The 22656-nt window shown below is 45.2% G+C and overlaps 3 protein-coding genes across 5 annotated transcripts in view; 1 reads left to right on the top strand and 2 right to left on the bottom strand.

The window, feature by feature from the left end:
• The window catches only part of LOC148035458 (uncharacterized), a 176778-nt gene that overhangs the window by 39478 nt on the left and 114644 nt on the right, over positions 1-22656 (top strand). The gene's annotated exons all lie outside the window — the stretch shown is intronic.
• On the bottom strand, positions 1705-15634 carry LOC148035462 (uncharacterized; the record flags this gene model as incomplete). The annotated part of the gene is made up of 2 exons (XM_087678785.1): positions 1705-2032; positions 13194-15634. Coding segments are annotated over 2 exons (2769 nt in total), but the record flags the coding sequence as incomplete, so codon positions are not given.
• Positions 17031-21410, bottom strand: LOC148035461 (uncharacterized; the record flags this gene model as incomplete). The annotated part of the gene is made up of 2 exons (XM_087678784.1): positions 17031-17119; positions 18965-21410. Coding segments are annotated over 2 exons (2535 nt in total), but the record flags the coding sequence as incomplete, so codon positions are not given.

The following is a 22656-nucleotide window of genomic DNA, read 5'->3' as shown; positions in this document are numbered from 1 at the left end:
GTAGCAAGTACTGAAGAACCGACCGGTTGACCGCTTTGGTCAAGATATCTGCAAAATTATCTGATGATGGTAGAAACTTTTAGGCGAATAGTGCCTAGCTCAACCTGCTCTCTGAAAAAGTGGAAGTGGACTCCCACATGCCGTGTCTGTGGTGTGATGATCAGATTGTCCACAATGGCAATGGCGCTCTAGTTGTCACAGTAGACAACTGTGGGAGAGTCACATGGAAAGTGAAGCGCCGCCAGTAAACTCCTCAGATAGATGGATTTGGTGGTGCCATCGAAGAGAGCCCGATACTTAGGCTCGGACGTGGAAGCTGCCATCGTCTCCTGCTTACTGTTGGACTAAGAAATGGGAGCCGTGCCCAAGATAAAGAGGTAGCAGCCATGGGAACGTTGGGTGTTAGGATCTGTTGTCCAATTAGAATCAGTGTACCCCTGCAAACATAAACCAGAACCATATGACAGGCCATAAGAATAAGTACACCGTAAATAACGCAACACCTGAAGACATGCAATCCAATGTGACATCCTAGGTGCTGTGAGATATTGATTGAGTATGCTAACCGAGTAAGCTAACACCTGAAGACATGCAATCCAATGTGACATTCTAGGTGCTGTGAGATACTGATTGAGTATGCTAACCGAGTAAGCTAAATTTGGCCAAGTGTGAATTAACCAAAGAAGTTTTCCTACAACAGAACAATAGGTATGTTCATCGAGGGGCTGTCCTAGGATATCCTTCGACAAGTGGAAAGTAGGAGCTAGAGGCGTGGCCGCTGGCCGTGGTTGATCTTGAGTATACTGTTCCACCAGCTGAAGTGTGTACTTTTGTTGTGACACAAAAATACAGCTTCGAGAATGAATCACCTCCATCTCCAAGAAATAGGACAACAAACCAAGGTCTGTCATCCCAAATGTAGCTTTAAGCTTAGCCTTGATTTCCACTATGGCAGTAGAATCTGAGCCTGTGATGAGTAAGTTAACAACGTATAGCAGGATATAGCTAACCCCCTCTGCAGTAGATCGAACATATAAGTTCAGGTCATAAGGGGTAGAATGGTATCCCTGAGTCTGCAAGAACTTATCCATCCTATGGAACCAAGACCGTGGCGCTTGCTTCAGCCCACAAAGAGCTTTATGCAAGCGGAATACCTTATCCCTAGGGTTCCTTGAAGGAAAGCCCGGTAGCTGCTTCACATAGACTTTCTCCTCCAAGAAACCGTTCAAGAAGGCACTCTTGATATCCATTTGATGTATCGGCCAACCATGGTGAGCGGCTAGCGTGAGTAGCAACCGTAAGGAAGTCAACCGCGCAGTAGGGGTGAAGGTCTCTTCATAATCAATGCCTTGCTTCTGTCGAAACCCTTATACGATAAGGCGAGCCTTGTACTTTTCTAAAGTCCCATAAGATTTTATGTTGGTCCTAAAAATCCACTTTGTCCCAATGACTTTCTTGTGGCTCGGATGATCCACCGATGTCCAAGTCTCATTTTGGTCAATACTCTCTAGCTCCTTCTCCATGGCCTCTGGCCATTGAGGGTGCTGAAGAGCCTCCTGCCATGTATCTGGCTCAAAATGCGCTATATAATCTGTTGTAAACAATGACGCAAATGATGCTTGAGGACCAAGCCGGGCAGATCTTCTAGGTCCCTCCGGAGTGAAAGCCGGTGGTAGGATCCCTGATTCCCACAGTCTGTTGGTATCAATGAGGTAACAGGTCTTGCAGAGGGGGCCTAGGAGTGGAAGAATCTGCAGAAATGTCAGGAGCGGGAAGTAGACCAGTTTCAGTAGGCATGATCTCTGATGATATGGAAGAAGGAATTAGAGCGGAATCCGTTGCAAAGGATTGCACGATATCCCTCTCGTCAAAGACGACATCCGGTCTAACGATCACCTTGTTTGTTTGAGGATCGAATAAACGATAGGCTTTTGCTTCAGAGGAATATCCCACAAAAAACTGAAGATCAGATTGGGGAGTGAGCTTTCCTATGTTATCAGGCGCGTGTTTGTATGCATGACACCCGAAGACTCTGAAGTGGAAAATAGCAGACCGAGAGCCAAAAAATGCCTCATACAGGTGAAGAGCCGCAGTCGGGGCACCGGTTGAGGATGTACACCGAAGTGTTAATAGCCTAGACCCAAAGGTGCTTAGGGAGCTCTGCTGTGAACAACATAGAGTGTGCCATTTCCATGACTGTCTGGTTCCTATGCTCTACGACTCCATTTTGAGAAGTGGTAGAGGTGAGCTAGCGGGAGATGCCATGCGTTTGTAGAAACTCGGAAAACTCGTGGGAGATGAACTCACCACTGCTATCACTCCTCATGCAACCGACACGACGACTAGTCTGGTTATGAACCAGTAGCACCCAAGTAGAAAATAGGTAAAAGCATCAGACTTATGCTTGAGGAAGTACACCCACATGTATCTGGAATGATCATCCACTATGAAAAAGAAGTACATTGCGCCGTTCAAGGTAGTAGTGGATGTCGGCCCACAAAGATCAAGATGAATCAATCTAAGAGGTGCCTCTGCACGATGTGAGGTTTGCTGAGGAAATGAGGTACGGTGCTGCTTCTCGAGCTGACATGCTTTATAGACATCTTGAGCTACCTTCAGGTGTGGAAGGCCCTTAACCAGCTCATGGCGTGACAACTCATAAAGAGAGTTATAACCAAGATGCCCTAAGCGAAAATGCCAAAGGCGCTCATTGTTCGTAGGCTCCCGAGATGTGGCTAAAGCCTGGAAGCTATGGAACACGGAGCCAGCAGCTGTTGGCTCGGTCAGAAAATGTGTCATGTGGTATAGGCCATTAGGCTGTGCCTCGCCGCGAGCAATCACTAAACCAGTTTGAGAGTCAAGGATCTCGATTGTGGTTGCTGTAAAGAAGACTGCTCACCCCAACCGGCAAAGCTGTTGAATAGATAACAAGTTCACCCCAAGCTGAGGGACATGATATACATTGTCCAGTGCGAAGCCAGTTCCGGACTCTTGTTAGTGTCAAAACTGACGCAACCTTGAGCCTGAATCTTGACCGAGGAGTTGTTTCCTACGCAGACCCGTCCGGATGCAAGGACTCGGAAACAGAAAATGTCTGCTATAGGAGTCATATGATGTATAGCTCCACTGACCACAATCCAAATAGGAGCTGAAGTGCTCGGCTGTGACGAGTAAGTCTCTACGTTAACCTCGTTAGGAGGAAACTCACAGATGTGGATGAGAATCGCATTGGATATCTCTATGGAGACGATGTGGGCCTTTGCAGACCAGTCAGACAAGCCCTTTGGAGTTGAGAACGCTGTTGATTGAGATGGCTGAGCGGTGGCAGTATGAGTCTGATCTTTAAACTGCCCCTTGCCATCATCGTGCCTCCCTTGCTGGGGGTTGCCCAGACTGAGGAGCGGGGGTCTGTGACTTAGATTTTGGTGCTATGCCTCTTGCCTTTGATCAACACTCGTCGTCAAAATGGTCAGCCTTTTGACAATGTTGACAATACATTTTCTTTTTAGGTGCATTTTGCCACCGAGGTTTGAGAGATGATATTCTTTGTGATTCCTCGGATTGATTTTGCTTTTGCTTTTGCTCTTGATTTTAATTTTGATTTTGAGTGGAGGTTTGGTTTTGTTTTCCCTTCCCTTGTTGCCCTTTTTGAGAATGAGCAACAAGAGCCCCCTCTGAAGAGGAATTCATATGAAACTGATTAAACAACCGTGCGTAACGCAACAATTGACACTCAAATTCATAGAATGCAGGCATGGTAGGCTTTGAAACTATACCTTCCACAAAATTGAAATATTTCTTGGGGAGTTTATTTAGGAACAATGTGACCTGATCGTTAGAGGACTTGGGAGTTCCCGTAGTGAAGAATTTAGCGAGAAGATGTCGATACTCAGCTAACTTGACTTTCAAGTCATCCCGATCAATGATTTTGAAAAGCTGGAGCTCATGGTCAAGATTGATACGACGGGTCCTGTCGTGAGCCACATAGCGGTCAGTCAAGTGTGCCCATTGCTCAAACGCTAAGTCAAAATGCTGAAGCTGAGAATGAAACTCAAGCAATAAGCCGTGCATCAGCTCGACAATGGCGGAGGCATTTCTAGCCTTCCATGAGCGGACAACCTCGTATGGGACAAGTGCGGGATCTGGTTGGGGTTCCAATCCCTGCACAATATCCTTTAGGTTTTGGGAGTCAAGGACATGTCTCATCAAGTTCGACCAAGTAGTAAAGTTTGACCCGTTAAAACGAGTCTTGTCATTAAATGCATGCTTGGCAGAAGATGAGCTAGAACCATGAGGTGTTGGGTAGGTGCGGTAAGATGGATGTGGGGGATAAGATGGTGGGGGGTAAGACGGTGGAGGTGGATATGTCTGATAGGTAGAAGGAGGAGATAGAGGTGGGTAGGAAGAAGTAGGCTGTGAGTGTCCAATGAGTGTGGATTGAGGTGGAGGCACTGGGATGCAGAAGCCCTGTTCAAAGTGAGGCTGGGGCACATCAGTATGACCAAAAGGTTTACTAGGTAAACCCACGGAGGCAAACGGTGGAGCCAACTGATCCACCCTTGGGAGAGACTGGGGGGGATACCGAGGTTACAATGATCCGGAAAATGTGTGTGAAGTAGGTGGAACATTACCCCGTTGAGGAAAGGATGAGGTCCTAAAGAATGTGCCTATGTTTCCATAACCCCTCGGTGATGTGCGGTGCGACATGAGGTGTCTGAAATGGAAATGTAAATGGCGTGAATGGAAAGAATGTGGTGGGATGGGTGGGTTTTGAAAATGTGGTGTGTGAGGTGCAAATGCATTTTGTTCATTTTTATCATTTAATGATTGAAAATGAAAATGTGAAGATGATGATGCACCATGCAATGAAGAAAAAGGAACACCAAATTCATTCTGATTTTGTGAAGTAGAGAAAAAAGAAGGAAGGTAGAAGAGGAGATATCTAGCTTTTTCTTATAATCCCCACGACGTGTGTTAACATACAAGAATTGATCCTTAAGAGGACCTTTTCCGTAGTCAACAGACTAGACTCTTTCTTCCCCATGATCTCTACCAGAATATTGCAAAGCAGAAGAGGTAAAAGAAGAAGGAACAAAAGGCGAATCTAAATTACCTTGCACTGGAGTGGACAAAAGAGGATGAAAAAAAGGAACATACTCCTGGTCTTGTTCTCTAGGAGGGGGGCCCATCTCTGATGGAGGTCTCGACGGCCCTGCAACATTATCAGATTTACGCGCAACATCTGAAGAGAGAAATTCATGCATACCTTCATTTAGAAGCTTTTCTTGAAGGGCAATTCTTTGATCGAGCTCCTCAATCTTCTTTCGTCTATGAGCTATGATTAGTTTGTATTCTTCAGAGGTCAGCTTGCCTAGATTTTCTTCCATGTAATCAGAGGTGTCTACCACCATGTCGGAACTTTGTGGAGCAAGTTGATCGGCCCACTCTTGCTCGGTTCTCGGCATAGTTGGTTTTGGAGATTGAATCGGTATTGTTGTATTCGAAGTCATTTGAACCTACTATTTTTTTTGCTTCTTAGAGAGTACCAAGCTCTGATACCATGTAAAGAAATACCCTAACACAAGAACATAAACAGAAACCGTACGACAAAACACAGACTGATAAAAGAACATAGTTAGGGTTAGAGTAACTCTAGAGACAATGAACATAGTGAATGAATGAAGTGATATGACTATTGAATATACGATGCTCATGCAGCAAACACACTATGCAGTGAACGAATATTGTACTTGGAACTCTTGTATCTCAAGGATCAGGGCAGGGATAATGAGTTGGAGAGGGGTCATACTTTGAACGGATCCCGAATTGCAGCAAGGCAGCCTCCGGATGTTGAACACCAGCAAACGTAGCAGTGAGAAGCTGGATCTGATTCAGACAGCAGTGAGGAGAGAGAGAGAGACTAAAAACACAGGCAGTAGGTGAGAGAAAGACTAAAAACGTAGGCAGCAGGTGAGGGAGAGACTAAAAACGCAGGCATGACAACCTGTAGGAGAGAGAAAGACTAAAAACGCAGACTGCAGGACTGTGATGACGTGATAGATTGTATGGTAACATGTCTGCACAGGAACAACAGTTGCCTGGCTGGAATCAGCTCCAAAGTGCGTGAAGAGGGCTGGAAATCAGGCGCCAACTGATGGAGACAGCAATGGACAGCTTCGGCTGAGATGTCCTCCGCGAACGGGGTGTAGGCAGCAAGCTAAAACATCTGAAATTTGCAAAAATGAGATTAAGGGCTGAATGGAGGGCAGCATACATATTTATAGAAAGTTTGGGTCCTCCCAAGTGGGTTTGTGCTTATGGGACACAAAAACTCTCTAGGATCGAATTTCTTTTAAATAAACAAGGTTTCTTTATTAATTAAGTATGTTTTGGGGTTGTTTAAGTAAAGCTAATGCATTTTTAGCTCAACAATGGTTTGATGTAAATATTTACTACTTAATTTAATTATCTTCTGCGAAAAAAAGAGAGAGAGAGAGAGAGAGAGGAAGGGAGGGTCATTCCAGCATTGTACAAGCTATGAGAAATGAAATGAAATATTAAGGTCTATAAAAGGCCAAAATGACCTATGAGACCATTAGTTACAATCATGTGTATGATGGTACAACTGTCTAGGGAAAATATGTAGCACAAGCAAAATAAGAAAGGAAACTAACTATGGCAATGTGTAAAACATAGATCACTATCTAGTAACAATGAGCTCCAAATGGTACAATCTCATGTGGGTATGGAGGGCCTAGGAATAATCCCCTGTATCCGCCTATGAAGGTGTCGTTGGTGTTTTTGTGGAGTCTCTTGTGCAGATTGGGGCTGTAATTGTACTGAAGTCTATTGAGTCTCCTTTGCAAAGAAGTCTATGAGCTGCCTCTGTAAAGGGCCTCGGTATCTTGGAGCAGTTGTACTCCTGAGGTATATGTCACGAAGCTGTCATATCTCATTCGGCTATGAAGGTGTCGTTGGTGTTTTTGTTGAGTCTCTCGTGTGGATTGGGGCTGTAACTGTACTGAAGTCTGTTGAGTCTCCTTTGCAAAGAAGTCTATGAGCTGCCTTTGTAAAGAGCCTCGGTATCTTGGAGCAGTTGTACTCTTGAGGCGTATGTCACGAAGCTGTCATATCTCAAGGAGAAAGAGGCCAAGGCATTGTTGATCGGTAAAATCCATGACTCTGGATAGTGGTCCAAATCCATCTCTAGAGAGAGAGTGGAAACGGCCATGGATCTCATAATATGCTGGGCAATGGCAGATATAATGCTCCTCTATCTCTGGCTTTAATTGACATAATTGACATATGCGCTTCTCTAGTGGGATGGATCTATATCTGCTAGTCTCAATCTCTAGCTAATGTGAGGTGTGCAGCTGGCCAATAGTACATCTAATTCCATGGGAAAGATGGCTGTCCATGTATCTTGAGCGAACAATAAATCCATCATTTGTAATACGAAGGAAATGCTCGCGATAGAAAGCCATCTTTGTCCCTAGCTCCTGCCTTGGCATCAACCATGTCCGCTTGATATCCAATTGGGTATGATCCATCCTAATGATCCAATGAATCTATAATCTGCTCAAATCAAGAGATGGTGCATCAAGGGAGTACTGGAAGGGGGTAACTTGTCCATGCTAAAGCCATGTAACTCAAACCAGGCCGACATCTGTGCACACTAACATAAAGTATCACCCTCTTTGGCAACCTACCTGGAGGATTCAAGAGCCAACCGTGCATATCTATGTTTGGGTAAGTCCCATAGGATATGCATGTATGCAACTGATAGGGTGAGGGCATCCACCACAATCAATGTAGCTGCTATCTAAGCTTTGATGATCTCATATGGAACCGAGGCCTTACATTTGATCATCTTGGATATCATGGACACTAGTTGTTTCTCCATCGACCTCCATCCGTCATAAGTGCGCCTTGATCTGCTATAGTGGTCAAGACGGGACCCCCATATTTGTACTTCATAGAGTAGTCTGGATGTGACCAGTGTATCGAAGAGCCATAGCTTGGTGCGGGGTTCGTGGAACTGCACATGTGAGCACATTCTCTCCAAACCACCTAGTGCTATGTATCCGCAAGTCAGTTTAGTGTTTACTGCCTCTTGCATAGAAAAGGTGGGCCCTGTGAATAAGACTCCCAAGTATGCATAAGAGTCCACATACTCAAGCTCCTCAAGTCCATATGTGAATGTAGGTGTTGATCTCCTGACCCAGTGTGGTGTAGTATTAAATACCATCACCTTGGTTTTACCGAGGTTCACTGAAAGTCCACTGTCCATAGTATAGGAGTGTAATGCATCCAAGTGTCTCTGTAGTCCCTCTAGAGAGTTAGCTATCAATACAATGTCATCTGCATACAATAGGAGAGGTATATAGGTGTTAGCTAGTGGAGCTCCTCTATCTCCTTCTTGTGAAATATAATCAGCAATCCCATCAATGTACAGGCCAAATAATGTCGGAGAGAGGGGATATCCTTGCTTCACCCAAATGGGGGAGTAAATAGGTGTCAAAAGGCCCTCAGGTGTCCGTACTCTGCCCACAACCCTCTCATATAGTGCCAAAATACCCCAGCCGAGCTCTTTCAGTATCCCATGGCATGCAATCTATGTATCAACTTGTCTCTTGGTACTGTGTCAAAGGCTTTGCGGAAGTCCACAAAGCAGTAGTAGGCCTGTTGGCATGGGACCTTCCCTCCTCAATGATCGCTTTGAGTGTGAGGATGTGACCTAATGTCGAGAAAGCCTCTCCTAAAGCCAGCCTGTCCCTGTGCTCTAAGACCCCACATCTCTGCCCATGTGCTTAACTCATGCTAGAAAGATATATTAACGTCTTCCCCACATCTCTGCCCACGTGCTTAACTCATGCTAGAAAGATATATTAACGTCTTTTGAGGTCAAACTCAGCCTATGAGACAAAATCATGTACAATGCTGGTTGTCACTAGATATCAAAGTGTGACGTGCTAAAAGATGGTTAGTGATATACTATGAAAAGAAGGTCAGGTGATGTGCAAAACAAAATAGTGCTCACATAGGGATACAATGGGAGGATGAGGTAATATATGTCTAGCTCTGTGGGTGAATGATATCCCTATATCTAGTTTCACCTGGTCAGAATTGGTGGATAGAGTATGTCATACATCCCGGATGAATTAGTTTTAGGGTAGCATCCGGACTGGGCCCTTAACTCTGTCAGTTGTTGCTCATGTCATTTGCGGATCTCCCTTATCTCTCTCTCTGATATAGCATCTTTGTTTGCATCCTTGTATCCATGGGTGACAGGCTACGCTAATCTCCTTGGCTCTCTAGAATGTCACCCCTCTCTGTGTCGGTGCTATGTGCATGGTTACTGTGTGGAGGAAATTGGTGAGTTGTGACTAACGTCCCCCTCTTTGTGAAGTGCTAGCCTATAGTAGTGATGTATGGAGCCTCTGAATCTTGACTAGAAATTGGCCCCAAGTGGCGCTGGTGTGGGGACTCCATGACTAGAAACTCGACTAGAAACTGGCCTAGGTGGCGTCGGTGTGGGGACTCCATGACTACTCTAAGGGAGATGTCTCCTTCAAATAGTAGGGGGTACTGAGCTCGGACTGTGTTGTAGGCTTTGCATCTACAAATGTAGTGCTCCTTGCTCTCCACCTCCTCTTGGCATAGATCGCAAATCCGTTTAGTTGGGGGAATGTGGGCTGCCCTCCTGGTCTTAATCTCAAGCTAGTGAGAGGATACCCTGACCTGGCCAATGGCTACTTGTCTCTCATGTGGCATGTATACATGTAGGTATCGAGGTCTCTCAATGAAGCCATTTGTTGTAGTCTTCATGAAGTGGACTTTGTAGTATATCTTTGGGGAAAGGGGCTGTCTGGGTGAAATCCATGTATGCTATGGTCACGAGGGAAATGTAGCTATTAATGCATGTAATATATGGGAAAATGTATCTTGGTATGGCTAGTAGTATGCAAAATCACATTGCAATAGACCAAACTATGCAAACAAGAATGTTTCCTAATGTATTTGGTGGTCCTAGCATGCCAAGTATACATGAGGGGCTTGTCAACTGGATACAAGGTTTCATGTTGGTCAAGATAGAATTGCATCAATGTGAAAGTTCCAGCGATTACGCTTCAAAGAGACAAAAGGCCTAGAATTTAGTGGAGGTTTTGAGGCAAGTAAAGTTAGAGGTAAAGTTTCCAAGTGCTTCTTGGTGAAGCTTTAGTATTGTTTCATCAATGAAATAATGCAACAGGATGGAGGAGGAAAACTTGGTAGATTATCCTCAATGATGTACTTTACGTTGATGTGTCTTAGTTAGAGTTGATTTTGGATCGGGTTGTTTCAAGCTCAGCAAAGCATAGAAGGTTTAGGGTATTACTTGATGCTCAAGGGGAAGTTGTACCTCCACTCCTCTAGTGATGGACAACTCAGTTATGTAGTGGATCTTACATGTACTTGGTTTGCATCCAAGTTATTGAATGCTGACAGTATTTTTTCCATTGGGATCACTATTTGGTGTACTAGTCAGTTTGCATATGGTATGGTTTGCACCTAGGCTCTTAAGCCATACATTTGTAAGGCATGTATGACATACATGGAATGTACATTTAAATTTGATATACATTTGCAAGGTATATATGGAATATATGGATGGTATGTAATGTACATTTTTAGGTCAGGCAAAAAAAGTACAACTGTATAAAATACATGTGGTTTGTAGCTGATGTATGCTTTATATGTCTATCATGTGGTACATCATTGCTATGAGGTGTTGTCTATGCTCAGCTTATGCATTACAATGCCTTAGTAGTCAGAACAATATTGGGTTTGGGTATGTGAATGCATCCGTTATGGTTTTGACAGTGGTTATGATTCATATGTGTGGATTGTAAGTGGTTTAAGTGATTGGAATTTCATTTACAGAGGACACAAGCATGGTTAAGCAATAGGTGCACATGTTGTTTCATTATGATGCCAACATGTATTTTCCGTAGAGTGGCAACGGATGCTTTGGCACATTGTAGTGCAATCGAGGATGGCTACAAGGATTTCAAGAGGTGGTTTGTCACAATGATGTGAAATTTCATTGCTTTGCTTAGCCTTTGATTAAAAGTTAATCAAATGTGCTAATGTGACTTGCACATGGGAGGCGCAAGTTAATTATTTCACACTGCGAGACCTAGGGCCTCGAGATATCAGTTGATGCCAAAGGAAAAAGTTGTAATAAGTTATGCTTGATAGATATTAAGTGGTACTTGGTGTTAGATTTGGGCATGAACTAATTTATTAGCCACTAATGTCAGTGGTGACATTAGAGACTAGACATTAATTAATCAATTAATGCCAGTCTAAGGGTCAATAATTGCTCAAGGACACTTGGGAGATAAACTGGCCAGCCAATTTAATTATTGGCTGGTGAAATTAATTTTCTAAGCGCTAGAGTAATTATTAAGTCAATTTTAGTTTAATAAGCTAGATAATGTCAGAAAATGGGATTAAAAGGTTGCCACTTAGCAAAAGTTGCCCATGGAAGTGGGAAAGATATGTTTTAGGCTGGAGAGAGAGAGAGAGAGAGAGAGAGAGAGAGAGAGAGAGAGAGAGAGAGAGAGAGAGAGAGAGAGAGAGAGAGAGAGAGAGAGAGAGAGAGAGAGAGAGAGAGAGAGAAAGAGAGAGAGAGAGTATATTAACGTCTCTAAAAGGCCAATGTGGCCTATGAGACCAAAGCAGTACATACAATGGTGGTGTGTTTCTCATCTAGAACGAGAAAAAAGATGAAAAACATGCCTATAAGACTGAAAAGGAAATGAAATGAAATAGTGTCCCATAAAAGGGAAACATGTCAGTGATCTGAAAGTGAGAGTAGAGAAAGGAAAACTCTCCATCAATGATATGTCTGTTCTCTAGGGAAGTGTATCTCTGCATAGCTAAGGCGTCTTGGCATCTGTCTCCTGTGGCGCTCAATGATGGCTTTAATTTGTCTGTGGTGTGGATGTCTAGGCCTTCGTCCGGGTGGACGTGGGCGCCTAGACCGGCTAAGTGCCACTGCTCTATCCAAAGGGACACCTACAGAAGATGAGGTCCAATGATGATGTACTCCTGTAGGCTGTGTGGCAGTAGTAGTGGTATCTGCCATACTCTGTCGTGTATCCATGAAAAAGTCAGTGACTGCTCTCTGTCTATGTGAGCCGAGCTGTGGGGGCCTCCTACTCCGTAGAATTGTTGCTCTGCGCCTCTGGAGCTCCAAGAGGAAAAATCCCAAGCATCTCTGATCCTCATACTGCATGATCCGTCTCAGGGGTCCAAAACCCTCTCGAAACAGACAGTGGTATCTACCTCGTATGTCGTAATATACAGTGCATCGGCAGATGTAGTGTTCCTCTGTCTCTGGCTCTCTGTCGCATAGTGGGCATATGTGTTCTTCTGTCTGTATACCCTCCCATCTGCCTGTCTCAATCCTCAGGTGGTGGGATGAGGTGCGGATCTGACCAATAGCTGTGCGTAGTCCATGAGGCAGCTGTGTGTCCATGTAATTGGGTCGGGTGATGAAACCATCCTCAGATACCTGGAGGAAGTGGGTCTGGTAGTGTGCCATCCTCGTGCCATGGGGCGAGGGGGGTCGGATCCAGGTCTTCTCCGTATCTAACTTCAGTATGTCTGCTCTGATCACATGGTTTAGCTCTGATCGGCTTAGGTCAAGTGTAGGGCAATCCAGGCTATAGTCAAAGGGGGGTAGTCTGTCAATCTGCAGACCATGTAGACGCATCCATGTACTCATCTGAGCATACCAACAGTGTCTGTCACCGTCTGCTGCTAGTTGTCTAGAAGAGGCCAGGGCTAGCCGTGGGTATCTATCTTGGGGGAGCTCCCATAGTCTATGTATGAAAGTCACTGCTTGAACCAAGGCCTCAGCCACCATGGGTGATGCCCCCAACTCAGCTCTGATAATCTCATGTGGGGTCGAGCTCTTCGCTCGTATCATGCGTGAGATCATCATGACCAGTGGTCTTTCCATATGCTCCCATCCATCATAGTATTCCTTCTCTGGTCCATCCTGGTCTCCCAAAGGCTGTCTCCTCGTGTGAAACAGACTCGGACCCCAAATAGCTGCCCCATATAGGAGTGTGGGTGTAACCAAGGTGTCAAAAAGCCACAGTTTGGTGCGCGGCTCATGAAATTGTATGTGAGCACATTGCCTCTCCAATGCCCCTAAGGCTGCATATGCTTTTGCCAAACGAGCCTCTGATGTCTCTCTCCAAGAGAACCGTGGTCCCTTCAATGTGACCCCCAAATAAACATACTGCCTAACCATCTCCACTGGCTCTCCCTCAAAAGTAAACTGGTGCTCAGCTCTTGTCACCCAAGCAGCTGAAGTGTTAAATACCATAACTTTAGTTTTCCCAAGGTTCACCTTAAGATCTCTATCTCTGCAAAAAGCTGATAATGCATCCAAGTGTCTATTTAGTCCCTCAGGTGAGTCAGATATAAGTACAATATCATCGGCATAAAGCAGTAATGGTATCAGCACTCCAGCTAGGCTGGCTCCGGCCCCACCCGTCCTATCCACATATTCTGAAATTTCATCTATATACAGCCCAAAAAGTGTCGGTGAAAGTGGACAGCCTTGTTTCACCCCAATGGTGCTATTGACTGTATCTGAGATGCCCTCAGGTGTTCGTACTCTGCCTGTCACTGTCTCATATAGGGCATAGATACTCCACTGTATCTCTACGGGCACATCAATGTTTTGCATTCTTTTCATGAGTCTAGCACGTGGCACTGTGTCAAAGGCCTTGCGAAAGTCCACAAAACAGCAATAGATCTTTTTCTTGAATGCCTTGCCTTCTTCAATGATTGCCCTCAACGTAAAGATATGGTCTAGAGTTGTATATCCCCTCCTGAAGCCAGCCTGGCCTTTTGACCTCAGGCCATGCATCTCGGCCCATTCACTCAACGCTTGTTCCACGATAGAGCCATATATCTTGGCCAGCATGTGTCCAATCATGATAGTTCGGTAGTTACTAGGTAGCGCGGGGTCTCCACTCTTAAAGAGCGGCACAATAATATGGTCTGACCAACAGATTGGAAATCCCTCACAAACTGCCCTATTAAAGATGTGAGCCAGCGTTGGTGCCAGAATATCACAGGCATGCGTGAAGTGTTCAGCCACTAAACCCTCATGGTTTTGGGCTCTTCCATTTTTCAGCTTCCATATGGCATTCCTCACTTTTTTTTCTGTGAAAAATCTGCAATTTGCTGGTCTTGAGGTTGAGGGGAGTGGCATAGGCTCTTGGCCAGGGATATCATAGAGTGTGCAAGCATATCCATGCCAATCATCCGGTCTAGTAATTTGTAGGGGTGGCTGGCTCTCATGCATCTTTTTCCACGCTCTCTTGCTGTCCTGCCCCAAGAACATGGAATACATTTCTGTTTCTAGTCTGCTCAGGTATTCCTGCTGCTTTTTGCGTACCAACCGTCTGAAGAGTGTTCGAGCATGCTTATGGGTGCATATACCAAGTGCCAGCTCTCGCTGAAAACGTGCTCGTGTCTCTCTGCACTCATCATCATACCAGCCATTCTGTGGAGCATTACCTCGTGGAGGTTTATCTGACGGTGTAGTGTGTGGGAAAGCGTATGCTGCTGAAGTGTGTATTATCTCGGCCAACTGTCCTGTAAACTCATCCAGAGAGGCCTGTGTGTCTAGCTCCCTCAATGCATCTCGCACAGTAATGCTGTATATGTGTGAGGTCGCTTCCACAAAATCATAGCGTGGTAATTTTGGTATATGTGACTGTGCTTCATGTATATGCCCATATTGCATTGTGAAAGCTAGAATAGCATGGTCTGCTACTAATCCAATTGGTCTGTCTGAGATTTCAAAACTTTTTATGTCAGGTAGCAAGTTGGGTGATCCGATCAAATAGTCCACTGTGCTTGACCCCTTCTTGTTAGTCCAACATGTGAAGCCATTAGATCTTGGCCACTGTGGTAGCCCGTTAAGGATGGCCAAACCATGTGCACTTCCCAGTGCCAGTAGGTGTGTTCCATATTCTGTTATCTCTCTATCTTGGGCTGATCTAACTAATCCCACTTCATCTAATGCAATATCTCTGAACATCTCATCACTAGTGTCAAAGAAAGCAGATTGGTTGTTTCCTGTGCGTGCATTAAAGTCTCCTGCTAGTAGAACATCCCCAATTCTCATGTATCCCATTATGTCCTCATATAGTGGTGTATACGGGGATGCCTCTTTAGGGGCAAACTTAGAGTATGCAGGGGGAAAATAGCATATGGCAATATACATGTCGCGAGTTCTGCTTGTACGTAACCTGATCCACATGTATCTTGCCTCTACATCTCTATGTACCACTTGGACTGTATCTCGGAGCTCTTCTCTAAATAGAATTGCCACACCTCCTGATCCCCTCGTCCCTGCAGGCCGTCTAGGCTGAGGGCGATATACACTTTCCCATCCATATCCATATACATCAGGTAAACGGCTGTCTTTACATTGATGTGTCTCAGTATACATAGCAATGTCTATACCTTTGAAAGTATCCTCAAAATAACCTACATCTGTCTTAAGGGAGCCATTGCAATTCCACAGTGTGAACTTCAGGGTCTCATAGGCCGCGCACCGTCATGCCGTCCTTTTCTCTGTGATGATGACTCTTCCATCTCTGTATACAGCCCATTTACCTGCTTTCCGTGCCTCTAGAACACGTGGCATATTTTCCCTCCTGTGGGCTAACTGGGCTGGGGTGAGGTCTTCATCTAGGTAGATCTTTTCTCCTTTGAGAGCGATCCTCTTAGAGAGGAAGGCTCTCTTCTTTTCCAGGTCTCCAAACTTCAAGATGAGGACTTTTGTTTTTGTGTCAGCCTTCCCGACTCGCCAAGCCCCAATGATGGGTACATTTGTAGCTCCAATTTTGGTGGCAAGAGCTGTAGCATCTTCAATTGGGGAGCTTTTCTCGTCTAGTCCAACCACTCTTACGTGGAGTGCGCGTACCCGCCTTTTTGCCTCTTCTTCCAAGGTGGCATTCATGACTTCCACTTTGTTGCCATGCATTCCTTTGTTCTTTTTTGCCACATCTATCCATTCTGCATTTTCTTTGACGGTATTCTCAACATTCTCCATTTTCTTTTGGGTGCCTTCCACCACACTTGCATAGGTGTGCATGTCCTTTTTTAAAACATCCATTTCTTTTTGTAGTTTCGGTGTGGTTTGTGGTTCCTTTTGTGTGTCCAGTTTCTTTTTGCATTCGTCTAGTTCTTCTTGTAGATTAGAGATCAATGAGTCTTTCTCTGCCATGCGTGCATCCAAAGTTTGTTCCATCTCCTTTTTTAGTTCTTCCATCATTTCAGCTCGAACCTGCTCTTGTATGTCCTTTTCCATTTCCTTCCTCATGGTACGTATTTCAGCACGGAGTATGGTCAACATCTCCTCATATAGTGTTTCATTAATTTTGCGGGATGTCTTCCCATATCTACTCGACCCTGGAGAGACATTCCAATCTCGGGTTTTACGCCCATAGTTTTTGTATCTCGTGTTCTTTGGCGGTGTATGAAACATTGTCTCCATGGCTGGTTTTGTGATTCCTTCATTGTCAGTTTCTTCCATCGTAATTATAGTATGCGCTATAGCATAAAACTGTTTACAGTCTGGGTAGAGTAGTAAACCAGTGACATAAACTATCACTCTAGCATGAACTAGAGACAGTATATCATAGACTGTCAATGTGACTGCATCATAAGATATGACTGTAACATGAAATGTTAATGTGCGTCAGTCTGAGATCCCGTAGGTTTCCAGTCCACACAGCATGCAAGGTTCATATCAGTCTGAGTATATCTGCAATCTCAGTGCATTCACAGCGTCTGCATTCATATCAGTCTAAGAGAGTGTCTGCAATCTGGGAGAGTGTATGCATACGTCACTGCTGCCACGATACATTCACAGTGTCTGCATTCATGTCAGTTTGCATTCATGTCAGTCTGAGAGAGTGTCTGCAATCTGAGAGTGTCTGCATTCGTCACTGCTGCCACAGTACATTCACAGTGCCTGCATTTATGTCAGTCTGAGAGAGTAAGTGCAATCTGAGAGTGTCTGCATTCGTCACTGCTGCCACAGTACATTCACCCAGGACACAGCAGACAAGCCAGCATTCATGTCATTCTAAGTACATTCGTGTCCTGCAGGACAGTGGCTGTCTCCCTGTGCAGAGACGTGACCTTGCAGAGCAGCTCCCTAGTGGCGGCACTCACGACAGTCCCGCCCGTCAGACGCCCGTCAGACGCTCGCTGTCAGACGCTCGTCCACGCCCGTCACACGCACGTCAGCATTCGCCCGTCAGCACGCCCGTCAGCACGCCCGTCAGCATGCCCTTGCAAGATCAGCTTCAGCAATATATATATATATATAGAGAGAGAGAGAGAGAGAGAGAGAGAGAGAGAGAGAGAGAGTATATTAACGTCTCTAAAAGGCCAATGTGGCCTATGAGACCAAAGCAGTACATACAATGATGGTGTGTTTCTCATCTAGAACGAGAAAAAAGATGAAAAACATGCCTATAAGACTGAAAAGGAAATGAAATAGTGTCCCATAAAAGGGAAACATGTCAGTGATCTGAAAGTGAGAGTAGAGAAAGGAAAACTCTCCATCAATGATATGTCTGTTCTCTAGGGAGGTGTATCTCTGCATAGCTGAGGCGTCTTGGCATCTGTCTCCTGTGGCGCTCAATGATGGCTTTAATTTGTCTCTGGTGTGGATGTCTAGGCCTTCGTCCGGGTGGACGTGGGCGCCTAGACCGGCTAAGTTCCACTGCTCTATCCAAATGGACACCTACAGAAGATGAGGTCCAATGATGATGTACTCCTGTAGGCTGTGTGGCAGTAGTAGTGGTATCTGCCATACTCTGTCGTGTATCCATGAAAAAGTCAGTGACTGCTCTCTGTCTATGTGAGCCGAGCTGTGGGGGCCTCCTACTCCGTAGAATTGTTGCTCTGTGCCTCTGGAGCTCCAAGAGGAAAAATCCCAAGCATCTCTGATCCTCATACTGCATGATCCGTCTCAGGGGTCCAAAACCCTCTCGAAACAGACAGTGGTATCTACCTCGTATGTCGTAATATACAGTGCATCGGCAGATGTAGTGTTCCTCTGTCTCTGGCTCTCTGTCGCATAGTGGGCATATGCGTTCTTCTGTCTGTATACCCTCCCATCTTCCTGTCTCAATCCTTAGGTGGTGGGATGAGGTGCGGATCTGACCAATAACTGTGCGTAGTCCATGAGGCAGCTGTGTGTCCATGTAATTGGGTCGGGTGATGAAACCATCCTCAGATACCTGGAGGAAGTGGGTCTGGTAGTGTGCCATCCTCGTGCCATGGGGCGAGGGGGGTCGGATCCAGGTCTTCTCCGTATCTAACTTCAGTATGTCTGCTCTGATCACATGGTTTAGCTCTGATCGGCTTAGGTCAAGTGTAGGGCAATCCAGGCTATAGTCAAAGGGGGGTAGTCTGTCAATCTGCAGACCATGTAGACGCATCCATGTACTCATCTGAGCATACCAACAGTGTCTGTCACCGTCTGCTGCTAGTTGTCTAGAAGAGGCCAGGGCTAGCCGTGGGTATCTATCTTGGGGGAGCTCCCATAGTATATGTATGAAAGTCACTGCTTGAACCAAGGCCTCAGCCACCATGGGTGATGCCCCCAACTCAGCTCTGATAATCTCATGTGGGGTCGAGCTCTTCGCTCGTATCATGCGTGAGATCATCATGACCAGTGGTCTTTCCATATGCTCCCATCCATCATAGTATTCCTTCTCTGGTCCATCCTGGTCTCCCAAAGGCTGTCTCTTCGTGTGAAACAGACTCGGACCCCAAATAGCTGCCCCATATAGGAGTGTGGGTGTAACCAAGGTGTCAAAAAGCCACAGTTTGGTGCGCGGCTCATGAAATTGTATGTGAGCACATTGCCTCTCCAATGCCCCTAAGGCTGCATATGCTTTTGCCAAACGAGCCTCTGATGTCTCTCTCCAAGAGAACCGTGGTCCCTTCAATGTGACCCCCAAATAAACATACTGCCTAACCATCTCCACTGGCTCTCCCTCAAAAGTAAACTGGTGCTCAGCTCTTGTCACCCAAGCAGCTGAAGTGTTAAATACCATAACTTTAGTTTTCCCAAGGTTCACCTTAAGATCTCTATCTCTGCAAAAAGCTGATAATGCATCCAAGTGTCTATTTAGTCCCTCAGGTGAGTCAGATATAAGTACAATATCATCGGCATAAAGCAGTAATGGTATCAGCACTCCAGCTAGGCTGGCTCCGGCCCCACCCGTCCTATCCACATATTCTGAAATTTCATCTATATACAGCCCAAAAAGTGTCGGTGAAAGTGGACAGCCTTGTTTCACCCCAATGGTGCTATTGACTGTATCTGAGATGCCCTCAGGTGTTCGTACTCTGCCTGTCACTGTCTCATATAGGGCATAGATACTCCACTGTATCTCTACGGGCACATCAATGTTTTGCATTCTTTTCATGAGTCTAGCACGTGGCACTGTGTCAAAGGCCTTGCGAAAGTCCACAAAACAGCAATAGATCTTTTTCTTGAATGCCTTGCCTTCTTCAATGATTGCCCTCAACGTAAAGATATGGTCTAGAGTTGTATATCCCCTCCTGAAGCCAGCCTGGCCTTTTGACCTCAGGCCATGCATCTCGGCCCATTCACTCAACGCTTGTTCCACGATAGAGCCATATATCTTGGCCAGCATGTGTCCAATCATGATAGTTCGGTAGTTACTAGGTAGCGCGGGGTCTCCACTCTTAAAGAGCGGCACAATAATATGGTCTGACCAACAGATTGGAAATCCCTCACAAACTGCCCTATTAAAGATGTGAGCCAGCGTTGGTGCCAGAATATCACAGGCATGCGTGAAGTGTTCAGCCACTAAACCCTCATGGTTTTGGGCTCTTCCATTTTTCAGCTTCCATATGGCATTCCTCACTTTTTTTTCTGTGAAAAATCTGCAATTTGCTGGTCTTGAGGTTGAGGGGAGTGGCATAGGCTCTTGGCCAGGGATATCATAGAGTGTGCAAGCATATCCATGCCAATCATCCGGTCTAGTAATTTGTAGGGGTGGCTGGCTCTCATGCATCTTTTTCCACGCTCTCTTGCTGTCCTGCCCCAAGAACATGGAATACATTTCTGTTTCTAGTCTGCTCAGGTATTCCTGCTGCTTTTTGCGTACCAACCGTCTGAAGAGTGTTCGAGCATGCTTATGGGTGCATATACCAAGTGCCAGCTCTCGCTGAAAACGTGCTCGTGTCTCTCTGCACTCATCATCATACCAGCCATTCTGTGGAGCATTACCTCGTGGAGGTTTATCTGACGGTGTAGTGTGTGGGAAAGCGTATGCTGCTGAAGTGTGTATTATCTCGGCCAACTGTCCTGTAAACTCATCCAGAGAGGCCTGTGTGTCTAGCTCCCTCAATGCATCTCGCACAGTAATGCTGTATATGTGTGAGGTCGCTTCCACAAAATCATAGCGTGGTAATTTTGGTATATGTGACTGTGCTTCATGTATATGCCCATATTGCATTGTGAAAGCTAGAATAGCATGGTCTGCTACTAATCCAATTGGTCTGTCTGAGATTTCAAAACTTTTTATGTCAGGTAGCAAGTTGGGTGATCCGATCAAATAGTCCACTGTGCTTGACCCCTTCTTGTTAGTCCAACATGTGAAGCCATTAGATCTTGGCCACTGTGGTAGCCCGTTAAGGATGGCCAAACCATGTGCACTTCCCAGTGCCAGTAGGTGTGTTCCATATTCTGTTATCTCTCTATCTTGGGCTGATCTAACTAATCCCACTTCATCTAATGCAATATCTCTGAACATCTCATCACTAGTGTCAAAGAAAGCAGATTGGTTGTTTCCTGTGCGTGCATTAAAGTCTCCTGCTAGTAGAACATCCCCAATTCTCATGTATCCCATTATGTCCTCATATAGTGGTGTATACGGGGATGCCTCTTTAGGGGCAAACTTAGAGTATGCAGGGGGAAAATAGCATATGGCAATATACATGTCGCGAGTTCTGCTTGTACGTAACCTGATCCACATGTATCTTGCCTCTACATCTCTATGTACCACTTGGACTGTATCTCGGAGCTCTTCTCTAAATAGAATTGCCACACCTCCTGATCCCCTCGTCCCTGCAGGCCGTCTAGGCTGAGGGCGATATACACTTTCCCATCCATATCCATATACATCAGGTAAACGGCTGTCTTTACATTGATGTGTCTCAGTATACATAGCAATGTCTATACCTTTGAAAGTATCCTCAAAATAACCTACATCTGTCTTAAGGGAGCCATTGCAATTCCACAGTGTGAACTTCAGGGTCTCATAGGCCGCGCACCGTCATGCCGTCCTTTTCTCTGTGATGATGACTCTTCCATCTCTGTATACAGCCCATTTACCTGCTTTCCGTGCCTCTAGAACACGTGGCATATTTTCCCTCCTGTGGGCTAACTGGGCTGGGGTGAGGTCTTCATCTAGGTAGATCTTTTCTCCTTTGAGAGCGATCCTCTTAGAGAGGAAGGCTCTCTTCTTTTCCAGGTCTCCAAACTTCAAGATGAGGACTTTTGTTTTTGTGTCAGCCTTCCCGACTCGCCAAGCCCCAATGATGGGTACATTTGTAGCTCCAATTTTGGTGGCAAGAGCTGTAGCATCTTCAATTGGGGAGCTTTTCTCGTCTAGTCCAACCACTCTTACGTGGAGTGCGCGTACCCGCTTTTTTGCCTCTTCTTCCAAGGTGGCATTCATGACTTCCACTTTGTTGCCATGCATTCCTTTGTTCTTTTTTGCCACATCTATCCATTCTGCATTTTCTTTGACGGTATTCTCAACATTCTCCATTTTCTTTTGGGTGCCTTCCACCACACTTGCATAGGTGTGCATGTCCTTTTTTAAAACATCCATTTCTTTTTGTAGTTTCGGTGTGGTTTGTGGTTCCTTTTGTGTGTCCAGTTTCTTTTTGCATTCGTCTAGTTCTTCTTGTAGATTAGAGATCAATGAGTCTTTCTCTGCCATGCGTGCATCCAAAGTTTGTTCCATCTCCTTTTTTAGTTCTTCCATCATTTCAGCTCGAACCTGCTCTTGTATGTCCTTTTCCATTTCCTTCCTCATGGTACGTATTTCAGCACGGAGTATGGTCAACATCTCCTCATATAGTGTTTCATTAATTTTGCGGGATGTCTTCCCATATCTACTCGACCCTGGAGAGACATTCCAATCTCGGGTTTTACGCCCATAGTTTTTGTATCTCGTGTTCTTTGGCGGTGTATGAAACATTGTCTCCATGGCTGGTTTTGTGATTCCTTCATTGTCAGTTTCTTCCATCGTAATTATAGTATGCGCTATAGCATAAAACTGTTTACAGTCTGGGTAGAGTAGTAAACCAGTGACATAAACTATCACTCTAGCATGAACTAGAGACAGTATATCATAGACTGTCAATGTGACTGCATCATAAGATATGACTGTAACATGAAATGTTAATGTGCGTCAGTCTGAGATCCCGTAGGTTTCCAGTCCACACAGCATGCAAGGTTCATATCAGTCTGAGTATATCTGCAATCTCAGTGCATTCACAGCGTCTGCA

This window comes from Lygodium microphyllum, chromosome 5 (genome assembly GCF_053477565.2).
Source record: "Lygodium microphyllum isolate KBCC chromosome 5, Lygodium_microphyllum_v1.1.10, whole genome shotgun sequence".
NCBI classification, from domain to species: Eukaryota; Viridiplantae; Streptophyta; class Polypodiopsida; order Schizaeales; family Lygodiaceae; genus Lygodium; species Lygodium microphyllum.
Note: the sequence above shows the minus strand (reverse complement) of the source record. Positions and strands in the feature narration are given on the sequence as shown.